The 15,639-nt window shown below is 51.6% G+C and overlaps 2 protein-coding genes across 5 annotated transcripts in view; one reads left to right on the plus strand and one right to left on the minus strand.

Moving 5' to 3' along the window:
- Positions 1-1,613, minus strand: part of METTL6 (methyltransferase 6, tRNA N3-cytidine) — a 22,598-nt gene extending 20,985 nt beyond the window's left edge. For 3 of the 4 annotated variants that reach the window (XR_011388212.1, XM_070072832.1, XM_070072831.1), the window contains exon 1: positions 420-644. Coding sequence is in view for 3 of the 4 variants with exons in the window: in XM_070072832.1 (XP_069928933.1) it covers positions 420-644 (225 nt within the window). In the remaining variant the exon portion in view is untranslated. Of the gene's footprint in view, positions 1-419; positions 777-1,461 lie in introns of those variants that run through there. The other variant, XM_002716175.5, reaches the window with a different exon arrangement.
- EAF1 (ELL associated factor 1) lies at positions 1,580-14,239 on the plus strand. The gene is made up of 6 exons (XM_002716177.5): positions 1,580-1,931; positions 3,425-3,519; positions 5,740-5,876; positions 6,726-6,928; positions 8,863-9,081; positions 11,024-14,239. Exons 1-6 carry the CDS (start codon positions 1,580-1,582, stop codon positions 11,068-11,070), a joined length of 1,053 nt encoding a protein of 350 aa, XP_002716223.3. The 3' UTR covers positions 11,071-14,239.
- The last annotated feature ends 1,400 nt before the right edge of the window (positions 14,240-15,639 follow it).

Here is a 15,639-nt window from a genome sequence, read left to right on the forward strand (position 1 = left end):
CCTGGTCTCCCATGGGGTGCAGGGCCCAAGTACTTGGGCCATCCTCCACTGCACTCCCTGGCCACAGCAGAGAGCTGGCCTGGAAGAGGGGCAACCGGGACAGAATCCGGTGCCCCAACCGGGACTAGAACCCGGTGCCCCAACCGGGACTAGAACCCGGTGTGCCGGCGCCGCGAGGTGAAGGATTAGCCTATTGAGTGCCCTCAAATTAGCTTTAAACAAATAAAAATGCTAACTAGAGTTCTCTCTCCTATGGATTGACGCAGAAGCTGCTAAAACCACTTGAGACCACGCAGTGTGCTTCTAAGATACGAAGCATTTTGGTTAAGTTTCACAAATTCTATTTCACACTCGCTGCGGAAATCCCCCCCGCCCTGTAACACGAAGAGCAGCTCAGAGAAGGTGAGACCCGAGCTTACCTCCCTACAGGATCTCAGCTCCTCAAACTCTCTGGTGGTCCAGTGTCTGTCTTTGAAGAAATTAGTACTATTTCTTTTGTAAAAAAGGTCCCAGTTCTTCTGCGCCTCTTTTTCCAGTTTTTGCTGTTTAAACTCGGACACCAGAACTTGGTCTCTTTTCAGTTTCTCCTCTTCTTCCGAGCTGAGAATCCTTGCCTGCAGTCCCGTCCGCTGCAAAGAAGCCATCTCTCAACCCGACGGCGCCCCATTCAGCGCTGTCCAATCTCCCACTTTCTCGAGCAACCCAGAACGGACAGCGCAAGGTTTTCTCAAAAGAGCTCTTCCGGGTGGTCTTCCCCGCTGAGGCAGCCTCGGGTGCTTCCCAGGAGAAAGAATGAGATCCTGGTTAGCGCTTCTAGGATGGCTCTCCATAAACACGCTGCGTTCGGTTCCCCAAACCGGTACGAGACGCTGATGGTGCACAAAACCGTGCCCGCTATATACCAAGCGAGGTCACAAAGGAGAGCAGGACACAAGTCCTACCTTCGGGGAGCCCACATTCAAACGGCCAGCCCGGTCTCAGGCCCCGAACTCGAACCCAGACCAGCACGAAATCAGTTACTACGATACACTGATTTCGTTTAGAAAGAGGACCGTCTCGCGAACGGACCGAGAAACCTTGGGAAGAAAATAGTCAAGTACCGGCGCCCGTGAGCGGGGAACTTAAAGACAACCAACCTGCCGGCCACACTGAAAGCGAGCTGCCACCTGCCAGACAGAGGGGCCACCAGAGTCTCCCCAGGGTCGGAGCTCCCTTCTCCCGGAGGAGAGGGGGCTAAGCCTGGTGGCCGCGGCTTCTGACCGCCCCCATCAGGCGCCGCGGCCCGAACCCGAGCGCACCGAGCCCACGGTTCCAAGAAAGGGTTAGAGGCTCGGGTGCTACGAGGCTACAACCCTGAAGGCACCAACGGGACAAACTCGGCCTCCTCGGCCCCTCTGCCCCGTCGGACCTAGAGTAACCCATAGCCCGTCAAGCACCGCGTCACCGGCCGGCCGCGCTCACCCCTTAGAGCCTGGACCCCGAAGGCAGGGTTTGGGAGCCGCCACGGGAAAGACCTGAACCCGGTCAGGCCAGCCCTGGAGAACCAGAATTCCGATTCTCCAGGCAGAACTCCCTCACCATGGCGCCGCCCACGGCACTTCGGCCGGCAACCCGGAAGTCCTTCCCCGACGCCGGAAGTCCCGCCCTGGCCTTGCTCCCTCAGCGTCTTCCCCCACCCGGACGCCGAGGAGAGGAGTTGCTTCCGGTCCCTGGTGGGCGCCGGTGCTGTTCTGCGTGCGCTCCGGAGCGGTGTCCCAGGAGCACCGGAAGCTCGGGCTGCGGCCGCCCGGGGAGAGCGCCGGTCCGGCCGCGAGGCCCGTGCGGGGCCATGAACGGGACCGCGAACCCGCTGCTGGATCGCGAGGAGCATTGCCTGCGCCTCGGAGAGAGCTTCGAAAAGCGCCCGCGGACCTCCTTCCACACCATTCGCTGTAAGTGAGCGCTCCTCACTCGCGTCTCAGGCCGGCTCGGCTCCCGTCTGCCTTCCGCGGTCTTGCAGAGGCCAGCGGCCGGGTAAACCCAGGGCCTCCGGGAGCTCCGGTCGTCCCTTTGTCCAGATCTCTCAGCGCTCCCAACTGTTCTGCCCGGTCCCAGACGCGCATTCCGAAGGTCGTGGGGTCCCTGTCTCTGTTAATCCCGCACCCACGCCTTAAGCCCAGACCTCCCCTTTCCCACAGATCGCGTCGGGGCTCTCCGCGTTTAAAAGGCCCTTGCTGTTTGCTGTCAGCCGCGTGCATTCTCTCCCTGAGCTCCACTCCGGTGCCGGGTCTGGCCGCCCTGGCCCTGCGCGTCGCCCCCTCTGCGACTTGGATGGTTTTTTAAGGTCGCCTGTACCCGCCACCCCCCACCCCGACTCTTGCTCTGGACGGAGTTCCTTCTGGGTGGAAGAAAAAAGTTAAGCGCGTGAGCCCGGGACGCTGTAGATTTGGAAGCAGACGCCAGGAATGTCGAAGCAGTCGTCGTGCCGGGCGCTTGTCCCCGTGATCACAGACGGAGCATCCGTGCGTGATTCACGGGCTTCTGGCTTCCCCGCAGCGCTCCCGCTGTTGAGACTTGTTTTGGACAGAGGAGCTAGCCGATGTGACTCAACGCTTAGGAAGAGGGCGTGTTGGATAATGAAGATCTACTCGGTGTGGCCTCTTGCCACGCCATTCCTGTGCGTCTTGCCCACAGCAGGACCAGGGCATCGTTTCCAAACCAGTTTTCTCAGTTGATCTCTCCTGGGCGAAGGGCCATGTGGAATTTAAACGGCCTGCAGTTGGAGGCAGGTGCATGTTAACACTGTTCGCCCTGTGCTTTATCTGCAGTCCGGAAACCCAGGCAAGGGTATTGGAGATGGTGCAGCATCTGCGTTAAGCACCCGCAGTGTGTTTTTGTCAAGGCAGTGGAACCTGAGTTCCATAGGTTTCCTCGTTCCAAAACTAGGCCGATGCTACTTTTGACGGTTTCTGTGCAAAATGAAATCAGCGTTTATGATATTTCTTATAGGGTTTTTCAGTCACTTTTTTTATATGCTGTTGCCTTTGATTCTCACAAGCGTCAGAAAGTGCCTTGCGGTGGATAATGAGGTATTGCTTCTCATCTGTCCCTTGGGAGAAGAGACTTTTCTTTCCTTAATAAAATGGTGTGTAAATTCTGCCCCCCGCCCCCCGCCCCCGTAACCCATGGGAAGTGGAAGGGGAAGCTGTGTGGAGGTGCACATGAAGCAAGATTGTCTGAGTTGGAAATCATTGAAGCTGGATGGTGGCATCCCAAGGGTTCTTCCTCTCTACTTCTGTATTTGTGAAGTTTTTTAGGAATCCTAAGTCATTTCTGTTTTCCATGTGTCTGCATAGTAACGATTTGTAATTCCCAAGTGAAGATACCGGGGGAGGCCTTATTGTAAGTCACCTGGTGAGTAAGGGCTTTTTTTCCTTTCCCTTAGATGACTTCAAGCCCGCGTCAATAGACACCTCCTGTGAAGGGGAGCTGCAGGTGGGCAAAGGCGATGAGGTCACAATTACGCTGCCACACATCCCTGTAAGTTTGCTCCGTGGTTGTCTTTTTCGTGTAGGCTCACAGTGAATCCTTGTTTAATGTTGTTATGATTTTAATTTCCTACCGCTTAAAAATTCCTCCATTTTCTAAAGTGCCAACATAGAGAGGAGAGGAATTTGGGGGATGGGGGTGGATTTATGTTACCCAGATGCTGATCAAAAATGATTGTCAGGCGGTGGTGTTTGGCACAGCAATTAAAGCCCTGCTTGGGCTGCCCACACCCCGCTTGGGAGTGCCTGGTTTGAGTCCTGGCTGCTCCGGCCGCTCCGCTTCCAGTTCAGCTTCCTGCCTGTGTGCACCGTGGAGGCAGTGGGTGATGGCTAGGGTACTTGTGTCCCTGGAGACTTGGATTGAGTTCTGGGCTCCAGGCTTCAGCCTGGCCCAGCCTCAGCTGTTGCAGACATGTGGGGAGTGAGCCAGTGGGTGCAAGATCTCTCTGTCTCTGCCTTTCAAACAAAATAAGAAAATTTAAAAGTATCTCAGTAATGAAAGTTTTTCATTTTTTTATTTTGAGTCAGTTTTTAACAGATTCAATATAGTTTTTGTAGATAACAGTTCTAAGAATATAATGGTATTGCCTTCCTCCCTCTTGGAAAGTTATTTTAAAAAAGGAATGATTGACATTTTCCCCAGGCTTCCCCCCACCCTGGCCCATTTGCAGCACAGTAGGCAAGGTTCCTGTGTGTATCCCTAGCCCCTCTTTCTTCCAGGCAATGCCAGCAAAGCCCAAGGTGCCCTGCTGATATGGCCACAACAACTCAAGAGTGTAGGGCAGCCAAGGCAGGAGCCAAGGCAGGCAGAAAGAGGCCTGACATCTTTTATCTAGCAGAGGGGTCAAGGGCAGGGACTGTAGTCTCAGACAAGAGCCAGAAGTTGAGAGCATTCAGCTCACTGTGGGATGGATTGGGCCCCCCTCCTGCCGAGAAACACTTTGTGTGAAGCCTCCCACCCCAAGGCCACAATGATTACGGAGTCACACACACAAGGTATTCCTAAGGAACACGTGGTGTTGCACCTCATGGCCTTGTCCTGGAGCTTAAAAAGTTCTTGTTAGCTGGTGGAAGAACGAAAAGGCTCAGGACAGCTCCAGGAGACCTGGGAGCCTTGTGGTGAGGCAGAGGGTTTGTGCCCCTTTCAGAATGCCGTCTGGTTACTGCACTTTTTCAAACTGCCTTCTGGTTAACTTCTTGCCTTTGGCGGGTTACATCACCTCCCTGTGGACCTCAGCCTCCCACACGCAAAATGAAGGAGCTGAGTAAATAAGCCCCAGGTTCTTTCCAATGGGAACATCTTACTGTGCGATTAAGGAGTTGAAGAGCTACAGAGTTTTGATTCTAAACAAGGCATTGCATTCTGTATTTGACAAGTATTAGTTGAGCACCTACCCTGTGCTGCTGGCCCCTTGCTTGGTGCTAAGAATACAATCTTGAACAAAATAAGCACCTTTCTTGTGAGGCTTGTGGTCCGGGCTTTAAGTAAGTGGAGGAAAACACAGGCTTCCCTCAAGAAGTCAGCTTTGAGCAGCTCAAAGAAGGCGGGTCCAGGTGTAGCAAGCAAATGCAGTGCCCGGAGGCAGGAGCGCACGTGAGGCTGGGAGAAGCCAGTCACCCCTCTGTCCTGGAGCGGGCAGGCTGAGGCTGGAGGACCAGCCATGGGGCTGGTTTCAAGGTTTCCTCCTTCGGCCTGAGAATACAAGGGGGTGTGTGTTGGGCCGAGGCAGGTGAATGGCATGCCGCCCCTCCTTGGAGCTAACCAGGAGAGTGACCTGTCTTCGGGGAATGCCCTGTTGGTTACTTGGCATGAGCAGGGAGACCTGGCCTCTCCTGTTAGAGAGAAATGCAGAGACTAAGCACTAGCTTTTACTATTCATAGTGGTAGTTCCGCTCAGTAAAACACACGTGGTAGTGAATTTATTTCTCTGAGTTCATACTTTCCCATTATTTGTGATACTTCCCCAATCCCTTAGAAATATATACAGTAACTTAAAATTTGTATGCTACCTTAGAACCAATTCCACAGCCAGAGATCTTGCTGTATTATTACTTTTCTTTTTACCTGGAGCACCAGGAATTAGCATGGAAATTGTGTTCTTTTTGAATAGATTAGCTGAAAGAGTTGGTGAGGTAGCCATCAGATCTCTATCTGCAGATTCGTTTTTGCTGCCTCTAATTAGACCACCCTCCGTGTTTTTGCGGCCCCCAGGGCTCCACGCCACCCATGACGGTGTTCAAGGGGAACAAGCGGCCTTACCAGAAAGACTGCGTGCTCATCATCAACCATGACACTGGCGAATACGTGCTGGAAAAGCTCAGCAGCAGCATTCAGGTCAAGAAGACCAGGTGCGTGGACCCCCAGGGCCGACGGCGTCGCGAGCCTCTGTGTGGAGGACACGAGTGTCTGCGTACGCCTGGCGTTCTGTTGGCATCGTTACTCTACTCTGGTCTTCTCAGACAAGTCAGTAAAATAGGTCTTCCTCAAATGCAACAGAACGACATAATGTCTTTAAGACCTGACACGTGGGCGTCACTGGGGAAAAGGGACTTTATTATTAAGCTTTTTTTTTTTTTTTTTTTCATTAATCTCTCTGTTATTGGTATGGTGCTACCTAAGGGATAATACTTAAATTTATAGACATAATTATGAAAGGAACGTTGAATAGTCTATATTCTTTATTAAAGTGAGAGCATTCTTTTTTTTTTTTAATAAAATACTTTTGAGGTCAGTATAATACCCAAATAAAACCTTGCCTATTTTTTAAAGTTGTGAGCTTCACTATTGGATTCAACAGGTGTTGAAATCAGTTAAGAGTTATCGTAGGAGCCGATGTTGTGGCATAGCTGGTGAAGCCATTGCTTGCGATGCCAGCATCCCAAATCAGAGTTCCAGTTCAAGCCCTGACTGCTCCACTTCCGACCCAGCCACCTGCTAATGTGCCTGGGAAGGCAGCAGAGGATGGCCCAAGAATTTGGGGTCCCGCCACCCAGATGGGTGACCTGGACCACATTCAGTACTGGAAATGCAGCAGGCACTCGTGTTAAATGAGTAGTTGCTGTGGGTAAATTACAAATAGCAATATTTTTCAGCAGTCTAGAAAGAGCGTGGGGCTTTGCAGAGGTGCAGAATTTGTTAACTGGACACATTTCAGAACCACCGTTCTCACCCCTCCAATTGAATGTCTGTCATTTCAGAGCTGAGGGGAGCAGTAAAATCCAGGCCCGAATGGAACAGCAGCCCACCCGTCCCCCCCAGCCATCGCAGCCATCGCAGCCACCGCCACCGCCTCCACCACCCATGCCGTTCAGAGCTCCAACAAAGCCTCCGGTGGCATCTAAAACTTCTCCCTTGAAAGATAACCCCTCCCCTGAGCCTCAGCTGGATGACATCAAAAGAGGTAACGAACGTTTGCTGGAGCAGCAGTAGCCACTTGGCACAGGGCAGTGACGTGCGTGCACAGCCCTCGGGGCTGCTGTGTCGAGGTAGCACAGGGGCTCTCTGTCGCCAAGAACTCTTCTGCAGAGTTCGCCATTGCAGAGGCGGGGGGAGGGGAGCATCTGCCTGTGTCTCGTTTTGACAAGGGCGCATCCAGGAGTGGAGAGCTGAGTGGTCCTCCCGGCAGTGTCCTGCTTAGAGGCGCGAGGTTTCGGCAGACATGCCTGCCGTCCCAAGCTCCGTATGACACACCTTAACAAAGGAGTCCAGGTGTTGGGGAGCAGACACCAACAGTGGCAGTGTGCCTGAGCTCTGTGTTAGTAGAGGAGCTAGGTCAGGGCCACGTGAAAATACCACGACCAGATGCTTGGTGCCGACACGAAACGAGTGCCAGCGAAGGCCACGAGACCAGTGGAAGTGCTGCCGACTGCTGAATGAGTTAGTGGTTCTGGCCGGGCGCTCCGCACTACAGCTCGAGCCAGCAGGGCTCACCTGGCCTTTCTGCCCCACGTGGTAGACGGTTTTAGTCCTCCAGACTGACAAGTTGGGAGGCTAAGTGCTTTGTATTGCTGAGTTTTATGAGACAAAACGAAGTCCATAGTGGCAGGAGACAAGGAGAGGTAAGGAGCCATCCTTGGAAAGTCTGCCTTTTTATTTATTTTATTTTTTTATTTTTTTGACAGGCAGAGTGGACAGTGAGAGAGAGAGACAGAGAGAAAGGTCTTCCTTTGCCGTTGGTTCACCCTCCAATGGCCGCGCTGCAGCCGGCGCACCGCGCTGATCCGATGGCAGGAGCCAGGAGCCAGGTGCTTTTCCTGGTCTCCCATGGGGTGCAGGGCCCAAGCACCTGGGCCATCCTCCACTGCACTCCCTGGCCACAGCAGAGAGCTGGCCTGGAAGAGGGGCAACCGGGACTAGAACCCGGTGTGCCGGTGCCGCTAGGCGGAGGATTAGCCTAGTGAGCCGCGGCGCCGGCGGAAAGTCTGCCTTTACACGCCACAGAATCGCTCCCTGTTAGCCAGCCCTGTGCAGTCACACCTCGCCCAGCCCTGTGCAGTCACACCTCGCCATTTTTTTTCCCTCATGAATATTGGAATGCTGTTACGGAAGTTTCCATGTTAGCTGAAACGGAATTAGACTGAGTGGTGAGTTGTTGCCAGTTAGGCTTAAAAGAACCGTAGCCGTTCAAAGACCATACAGTACTGGTGAGTCTGGACGGGAAGATCTGACATCTTTTCTGTGATGTGTTGCTGATGTGTTCAGTGGCATGCACAGTTAAATAAAGCATGCTTTTCCTTCCCTGCTTCACATCTGTAAAAAAAATGCAGTAGCCGACGTGGACGGCAGCTGGCAGTTGACTAAGAGTGAAGAGGAATGTTGTTTGATCATTTTTCTTCAGTCTTGATTCTTGCTGCAAGCCTGTATTTATTTGTGGGACAGGAAAGCCGGAAGGGCCCTCAGAGGCTGTCTGGCCTTGGTTTTTCCAGAGTGGCTTGGAGGATTTGCTGATTTCCACCTGAGTGTCCCTGCTGGGTAGAGGCAGATCCAAAGCAAGCACTCAGACCTTCCCGGTGAAGAATTTTTCAGCCCTAAGTATAATATTTCTCTTATTTGGAGTTCTACCCCATAAATCACAGGTTGTTGTTTTTTTTGTTGTTTTGGACTTGGTTCACTTCTCATTTTGTGCATTTCAGGTGAATTTGATGCTTCCATTGCCTCTGCAAACGGGTTAAATATTTTTGCTCAGTGGGTTTCAGTAAATGTTGTGCAGTTAGCATATTGTTGAATGGCTCCCGTTGCTGTTGGTTTCGCCAGTTCACGGTGTCCAGCAGCAGTGGCGGCGCCCCAGGGGTGGGTGCTCGCTGCCCTGGCCCACCGCCTGTGGTTTCGTTGCAGAGCTGAGGGCCGAGGTGGACATCATTGAACAGATGAGCAGCAGCAGCGGGAGCGGCTCCTCAGACTCGGAGAGCAACTCGGGCAGTGACGACGACAGCTCGAGCAGCGGAGGCGAGGACAGCGGGCCCGCCTCTCCCCCGCAGCCATACAACAGCAGGCCCGCCGTCGCCAACGGCACCAGCCGCCCACAAGGAAGCAGCCAGCTCATGAACACCCTCAGTAAGTGCGCTCCCCGGCAGGGCCGTGGCTGTGGCTTCCACTCAGCTATGAACCTGAAGACCTTTAAGGCTCAAGGAAGGAACTTGGCAAAGCTGATTTGGAATGTGCAGGACTGAGTTGCCAAGCAGTAAAAACACAAAAACAAAAACAAAAAAGCTGCACAGCACAAAACTGTCTCTTTCCTCTTATCCTAACGCTAATTGGGTTTTGTGAATTCTGGAAAATACTGAAGCATACCAGGCTTCCGGGGAGCTGCCTGCTGCCCCAGAGCCTCCAGTCTATGAGAAGGACCCACTGTGTCCAGACAGCATGGTGCGATCGGGAGGTATCTGGAGGCCTACTGGCTTCTGGCAGGAGGGAGAGGAAGGAACATTTGGTGTCTGGCTTTTAGTGCAGCTGACGTTAAGGTAAAACAGGAAAAGAACAGGCATTTCTTTGTTTTGGAGGCAGGGTTGATTCTCTGCTCTGCTCTCTCTGGAGCCCTGAAGATTTATTTATTTATTTGAAAGTCAGAGTTACACAGAGAGGGAGGTCTTCCGTCTGATGGTTCACTCCCCAGATGGCCGCAATGGCCAGAGCTGCACCGATCCGAAGCCAGGAGCTTCTTCCAGGTCTCCCACGTGGGTGCAGGGGCCCAAGGACTTGGGCCATCATCCACTGCTTTCCCAGGCCATAGCAGAGAGCTGGATTGGAAGAGGAACAGCCGGGACTAGAACCCGGGCCCATATGGGATGCCGGTGCTTCAAGCCAGGGCGTTAACCCACTGCGCCACAGCGCCGGCCCCAACAGAAACATTTTAAGGCATTGCCACATGTACCCTGCTCTCAGCATAGGCTGAAGCACATGAAGAAAACCTGGTACCACACAGGAAGGATGTTAGGAAAAAAGGGCTTTGGGGCCAGTGCTGTGGCGCAGCGAGTAAAGCTGCCGCCGGCAATGCCAGCGTCCCATATGGTTACCAGTTCAAGTCCCGGCTGCTCCTCTTCTGATCCAGCTCTCTGCTGTGGCCTGGGGAAGCAGTAGAAGATGGCCCAAGTCCTTGGGCCCCTGCACCCACATGGAAGACCCAGAAGAAGCTCCTGGCTTCGGATTGGTGCAGCTCTGGCCATTGCAGCCAATTGGGGAGTGACCCATTGGATGGAAAGACCTTTTTCTTTGTCTTCCTGTCTGTCTGTCTGTCTCTCTCTCTCTCTCTGCCTTTCAGATAAATAGGGCCTTTAAAAAACCTGTTGAATTTTTAAATTTCTCTGAAAGGAAGAGGCAGGTGGGTAGGTAATGAGATCTCTTCTTCACTGGTTCATTCCCCAAATGTCTACAACAGCCAGGGCTGGGTGAGCCAAAGGCAGGAGCTGGGAACTTGGTTCAAACCTCCCGTGTGGGTGGTGGGGACCCAGCTGTTTGAGCATCACCACTGCCTCCCAGCACACACATTAGCAGGAAGCTGGAATTGAGAGCAGAACGGGGCGAGAACCCAAGCATTCTGATACAGGTTGTGGGCATCCCAAGCAGTGTCTTAATAACTGCTGCTGTTAACCACTGCCAAATGCCTGGCCCCACCATTCAGCTTCGTTAACGGGAAGCCTAACTAGGTATTTTCTTTTCTTTTATGAAGCTACTAAATATAAGCCACTTTACCCAGTGATTAATGCTATTTATAAGTATTTTCTTACTTAGTAACACATTTAAAAGCTGCTTAGCCTGCTCCTCTCTCACTCTATCCTAATAAGCACAATTGTGCTTTGCAGATACCAGAAATAGCATTTCTATAAAAATGTTGACTACCAGGCTTTTCTTTTTAACCAAGCCAAATTGATTTTTCTTCCTAATGAAGTTGAATTAGCAAGGTTTGACTGTAATGTGATAGTTGAGGCAGTTGACCAAAATATGAGGAAGTCACTTCTAAGTTCTGTGGTTTCGGTTTGATTCTGTTTTCTTCTGCTAGGAAATGACTTGCAGCTGAGTGAGTCTGGCAGTGACAGCGATGACTAGCTCCGGATCTTTCGAAATCTGCTTTCTGGTGCACAGCGATGCTGCGAGACCGGGCTACTTTGGCGTGGATTCCGTTGTCGAGAGGAAGCGGCGTGGATCAGTGACTGCAGCGGGGGCTGGGGCTCTGGAGCACCCAGATGTTCAAGCCCTTCCCGTAGGGGTGATGGGTGGTTTTCTTATGTAATTTGTGAACAATCTCATGTTTCAGAGTTTAAGTAGATCTGTAGAAGAACTAACAGAATTATATTTCTATTTGGTTAACACTGTTTATGAAAAACAGATACCGCGTGCCCTGGTCCAGATCACTCGAAGGCCGTGTCTTCACCAGACCAGTGATTCGGTTTCCATCCTGAGCAGCCGTCAGCCTGGCCAGGTGGTCTGCACCAGTGAGGTGAACGTCTTTGAGGAATAGGAGAGGGAGGGAAGCCTCAAACTGCATGACAGAAGTATGTTAAAACCACTTTTAAATTATTGACACAAAGTGGTAAGGAAGTTTGGCGGGGCCCCGCCTGGCAAACCTGTGTAGACAAGGACTTGGGCTCGGGGTCCTGAGTGTCAGCCGGGGGGGACCCTGGAGATCTGCTGGCTCAAGCCCCTCGTTTACAAACCAGGAAGAGGAAGCCCATCACCTGCCCGCGTGCAGGCTTCTCACTGCTTCCTCCTTGGATTTCATTGATTGAAATCAGATTCTTCACACTTGAGACTTTTAGATGTACATCAGAGCTTTTATTGGATTCCAAAAAACCCAAAATGTTGGGCACTTGTAACTTGAGTTCCGAACCGGACAGTCCCTACAAACATGAGGCTGGGCGAGCAGATTAAACCAGCAGCCACTGCGCTAATAATGCATCTGACTCCGTTAAATTGAGGCTTTTCATTCCACGGTGGGTCCATGCTGAGTCCTTCTGTGGGGGTGCGTGGTGGGGGTGGGCATGGAGGGAGTGTAGGGAAGCAGCCTCTGAACAAGTGAACCAGCATTGCGGTTTCCAAACACCAGGGTCCAGACTCAGACAGGAGTGCTGCCGTGTGGAGCGAACTCAGCCTTTAAGGTCTTTCCATTCAGGCTCCTGGGTAGTGTTTGTGCTTCACTCCCAGCCTGACTTGTATTTTTTTGTGTTTTCGGGTACAACTAAAAGTCACAAGATGGCCGTCTTGTGTGTGGTTTCCAGCTGGCTCTGTGGTTGCAGGAAACTGGTCACGAGTCCCCGTTCCACGTGGAGTGGTACGTGACAAGCTGTCCTTAGTTAATATGTCGTAGTCCATTTCTGCAATTTGAATGAATGTGTCCTGAGAAATTTCCACCCACTTTGATTCAGTGAGCACCAAGACATTGGTGAGGATTCTCCTTCTCAGGTCCCTCCACCCGCCCCGTCCCCGCCGAGCTAGTGGAGGGAAGCAGCGTAAACCTGGAAGGGCGGTGGTCCGTGGTGGGGGGCTTTGGTTGGAGTTGCACCTTGCAGAGTTGACTGTCTCATCCACATAGTGACCCACAGCGAGGGCTGGAGGCGGGGCAAGAGCCACTGCCCGCACCACCGGAGGCACGTGTAGGAAATAGCCATGTGCTAGTCGCCCGTGGTGAGGTCTCAGCCCGTCCCGAGGGTTCAGTGGGTGCAGTGGCAGGTAGGAACTTACTTCTAGGGAGCTGATACCTGCGTTGCAATCCCTCTAATGACAGCTCAGGGTAGGTGCCGTCGTGACTGGGAGACTTGAATTATAACTAGATGTGGGAATTGTTTCACTGCTCTTAACTTGCTCACCCTTGGGGGCAGGTTCCAGGAACTTGAACTAAAAATATCTATGTACGCCTCTGCTGTCTCTGTCTCTCTCCCTGCCTCTCTTCTCCCAAAACCTTGATTTATATATAGACGGAGCAGTGGTTTTCAGCACGATGGGTCAAGCTGTTTGTTTCTATAGGAAGTTCTTGCTGTGCCCCTGGGCTGGGGGAGTCCAGCTGTCTGAGACCTCTCCCAGTCACGTGTCCGACTGGCAGTGCTCGGTTGTTCTCCAGCAAGGCTCCAGTGTTGCTCTGCACAGAGCCGCCCACTCCCCACCTTTACCCACAGAGTAAGGAATTTTTTCGTCCCGGGAGGCAAGAATCTGGCCTCACAGCTTCTCACGAGGCCCCTCGTGCCGCCCAGCTAGGACTTGTTCTTCCTGCCACTGTGCCTTCCTGTCCGCCCAGTCCCCGCTCATGAGACTCTCTGTAGCTGCCGTCTGTGCGGACGGTCCTGTCGGTGTCCGCCTGCACGGAGCCCTCTGTGTACACGCTGACCTTCCTCTTGTCTCACCCCTGGTTGGTACAAGCTCTTTAACAGCAAGGACTGTCGGTCTCAGCGCATCCCCCGGGGTGTCCACAGGAGCAGGCAGGTGCTTATAGCCTGGTGCGGGAGGAGATGGAGAAACCTGACTGGTGAGGTGCAGAGGACAAGCACTCGGAGAACGCTGAAAGATGCGTGCTGATCTTCCTGACTTGAAGTCAGGATTGTTCAAATTGCCTTTTTTGCTCTCTGCTGGAGGGCGGGTCCTTTAGGTGAGGTGAAGAGACACAGCTGGGGGAAACGTAACACAGATAGACTCGGGATTTGTAATAATGCCACTCATGAGCTATTGTTGGCGCATTTCTGTAGCAGAACCATTGCTTTCTGTGTGTGATGTTAGTGTGTCTGTGCTTCCGTGGTGGGAAAACTTGAAAGTTCCAAAATGCTTACTTCCCTGCATGAAAGGCTGGTTCAGCAGGGTGGGTGTGTGTGCGTGCGTGTGTGCGTGTGTGTGTGAGAATGATGTATTTATTACATTATTTTGAAAGAGAATTTAGACTGTTATGTGGATGTATATTAGGTACAGCCAAATTGGATATTTTCCATTTGGCGAGGAAGGTAGGATTTCTGACACTCAGGCCGTAACCAGTAGATTGGAAGCGAAGACCAATTGAAGCACTAGGAAATGTGTGGTTTTGTTGCCCCTGTTTTTTCTGACTTAAGTTCATTGTCTCATTCTTTAATGATTTTTAAAAATCTTGTGCCTAAAAGTTTATTTTGCTTAATTATGAAGTAGACATGCATGTTTACATTTATGTAAAGTATTTGCTGTGTAAAGTTTTTTTTTTTTTTTTTGGTTTATTCTCTTGAAAGATCACTATATTTAAATAAAAAAGGAGGTCAGCAATGTAGTTACTGCTTTGTTTTTATTTTTACTGAAAAAAATGAGCAATGTAGGGTTCTTTTAAAGACACTTTGCTTAGAGCTAATTTGCTTAATTAAATGTATTCCTTTTTAATTTGGTGTTTCTGATCACTGGGAAGTACACCTCAGTTTTTTAAAAGTATGAAACTTAGAGCTGAAAGATGATTTTAGCAAGCCACAAGGCATCTGAGGCCGTTTTACTTGGCTGTGCAAAGGTTAGACTGAATCCTTGGACATTTTCCAGCCATCTTAGTTCACCCAGTTCCTTCCACGCCACGCCTGCACACGCATCTCTGCCCCCAGTGGACATTGCCCTGGCAGTGGTCCCGCCCTTCCACCCCACACCTCAGCTTTAGCAGTGCCCACATCTGCCCGTGGTCTCGGCTCCACTAGGCACCAGTGATCGTGTTCCTTTTTGATTCTCTGTGGCGTCTGGTGGGTGCTTAATGAATGTGGGTTAAATATAGGTTAGAACGAGTCTCTGATTCTTCTGCCACTCCCTCAGCTACTGGCTGTTCCCTGAGGTGGAATAAGGAGACTTGGGCCAGCTCAGGGGGGACATGGTGTGTGCATCCATCACCTCAGGGAGTTTCTTCTTAGGGAACTGTTGCCACTATAATGGTATATAGTAAACCATCCCAAACACAATGGCTTAAAACAAACTTTTTTTTTTTTTTTGCTCACAAGTCACTGTGGATTGGTGATTTAGATTGGGCCTGGCTGGACAGTTCTGGTATCGGAAATGCTGCTGTCACAATTGCTAACGTGTCACCAAAGCAAGTCACAGGGTCAAGTTGAGAAATCACGGAGTAGAGAAATATACTCTGCTGATCGGAAAAGGGTGTGGATACATAGAGATAGTAAGAATTGGGGCTGTTAATCTGGTAATCTACATTATCAGGCTGCAACATCCACACACCCAATCCCATGTCTCCATCATGACTGAGAACACAGTCCCCTCCAAGGCGCTTATTGGGGCTGGCTTTTTTTCCTAGCCAGATAAAAACCCCCATAGGAGGTGAGCTAGGTTTCTGTTCTCAGCTCCTGCAGATGGCGCCAGATGCAAACCAATGGCACCCCTTGGCTCACCTCTCCCCTAGTCACTCCAAGCAGTTTGCTTCCCTCCTAGCCTCTCTTACTGAGGACACTATGCCAGTAATCTATTGCTAAGTAACAAACTACCCCCAAAACACAGTGGCTTCAAACCACCACCGCTTTGTCTCATGGAATCTGTTGGTTAGAAATTGAATAAGAACTTGGCTGGACAAGTCTGCCTGCAGCTTCACCTGAGCTCACTCAGCTGGTGTGGGCTGGATGGAAGGGTCCAAGTTGGCCTCACTCACATGTCTGGCACCTTGGTGGGGGTGGCTGGAAGCAGGCTCACCCG

The sequence above is a fragment of the Oryctolagus cuniculus genome, chromosome 4 (assembly GCF_964237555.1).
Source record: "Oryctolagus cuniculus chromosome 4, mOryCun1.1, whole genome shotgun sequence".
Lineage (NCBI taxonomy): Eukaryota > Metazoa > Chordata > Mammalia > Lagomorpha > Leporidae > Oryctolagus > Oryctolagus cuniculus.

What these genes read in the sequence shown, in the direction of transcription:
- EAF1 (XM_002716177.5), top strand. Translation starts at nt 1,580, where the DNA reads ATGGCGCCGCCCACGGCACTTCGGCCGGCAACCCGGAAGTCCTTCCCC. An exon ending in TTACGCTGCCACACATCCCT is followed by an intron (nt 3,520 to 5,739) that starts GTAAGTTTGCTC and finishes TGCGGCCCCCAG; the next exon opens with GGCTCCACGCCACCCATGAC. An exon ending in GCTGGATGACATCAAAAGAG is followed by an intron (nt 6,929 to 8,862) that starts GTAACGAACGTT and finishes GTTTCGTTGCAG; the next exon opens with AGCTGAGGGCCGAGGTGGAC.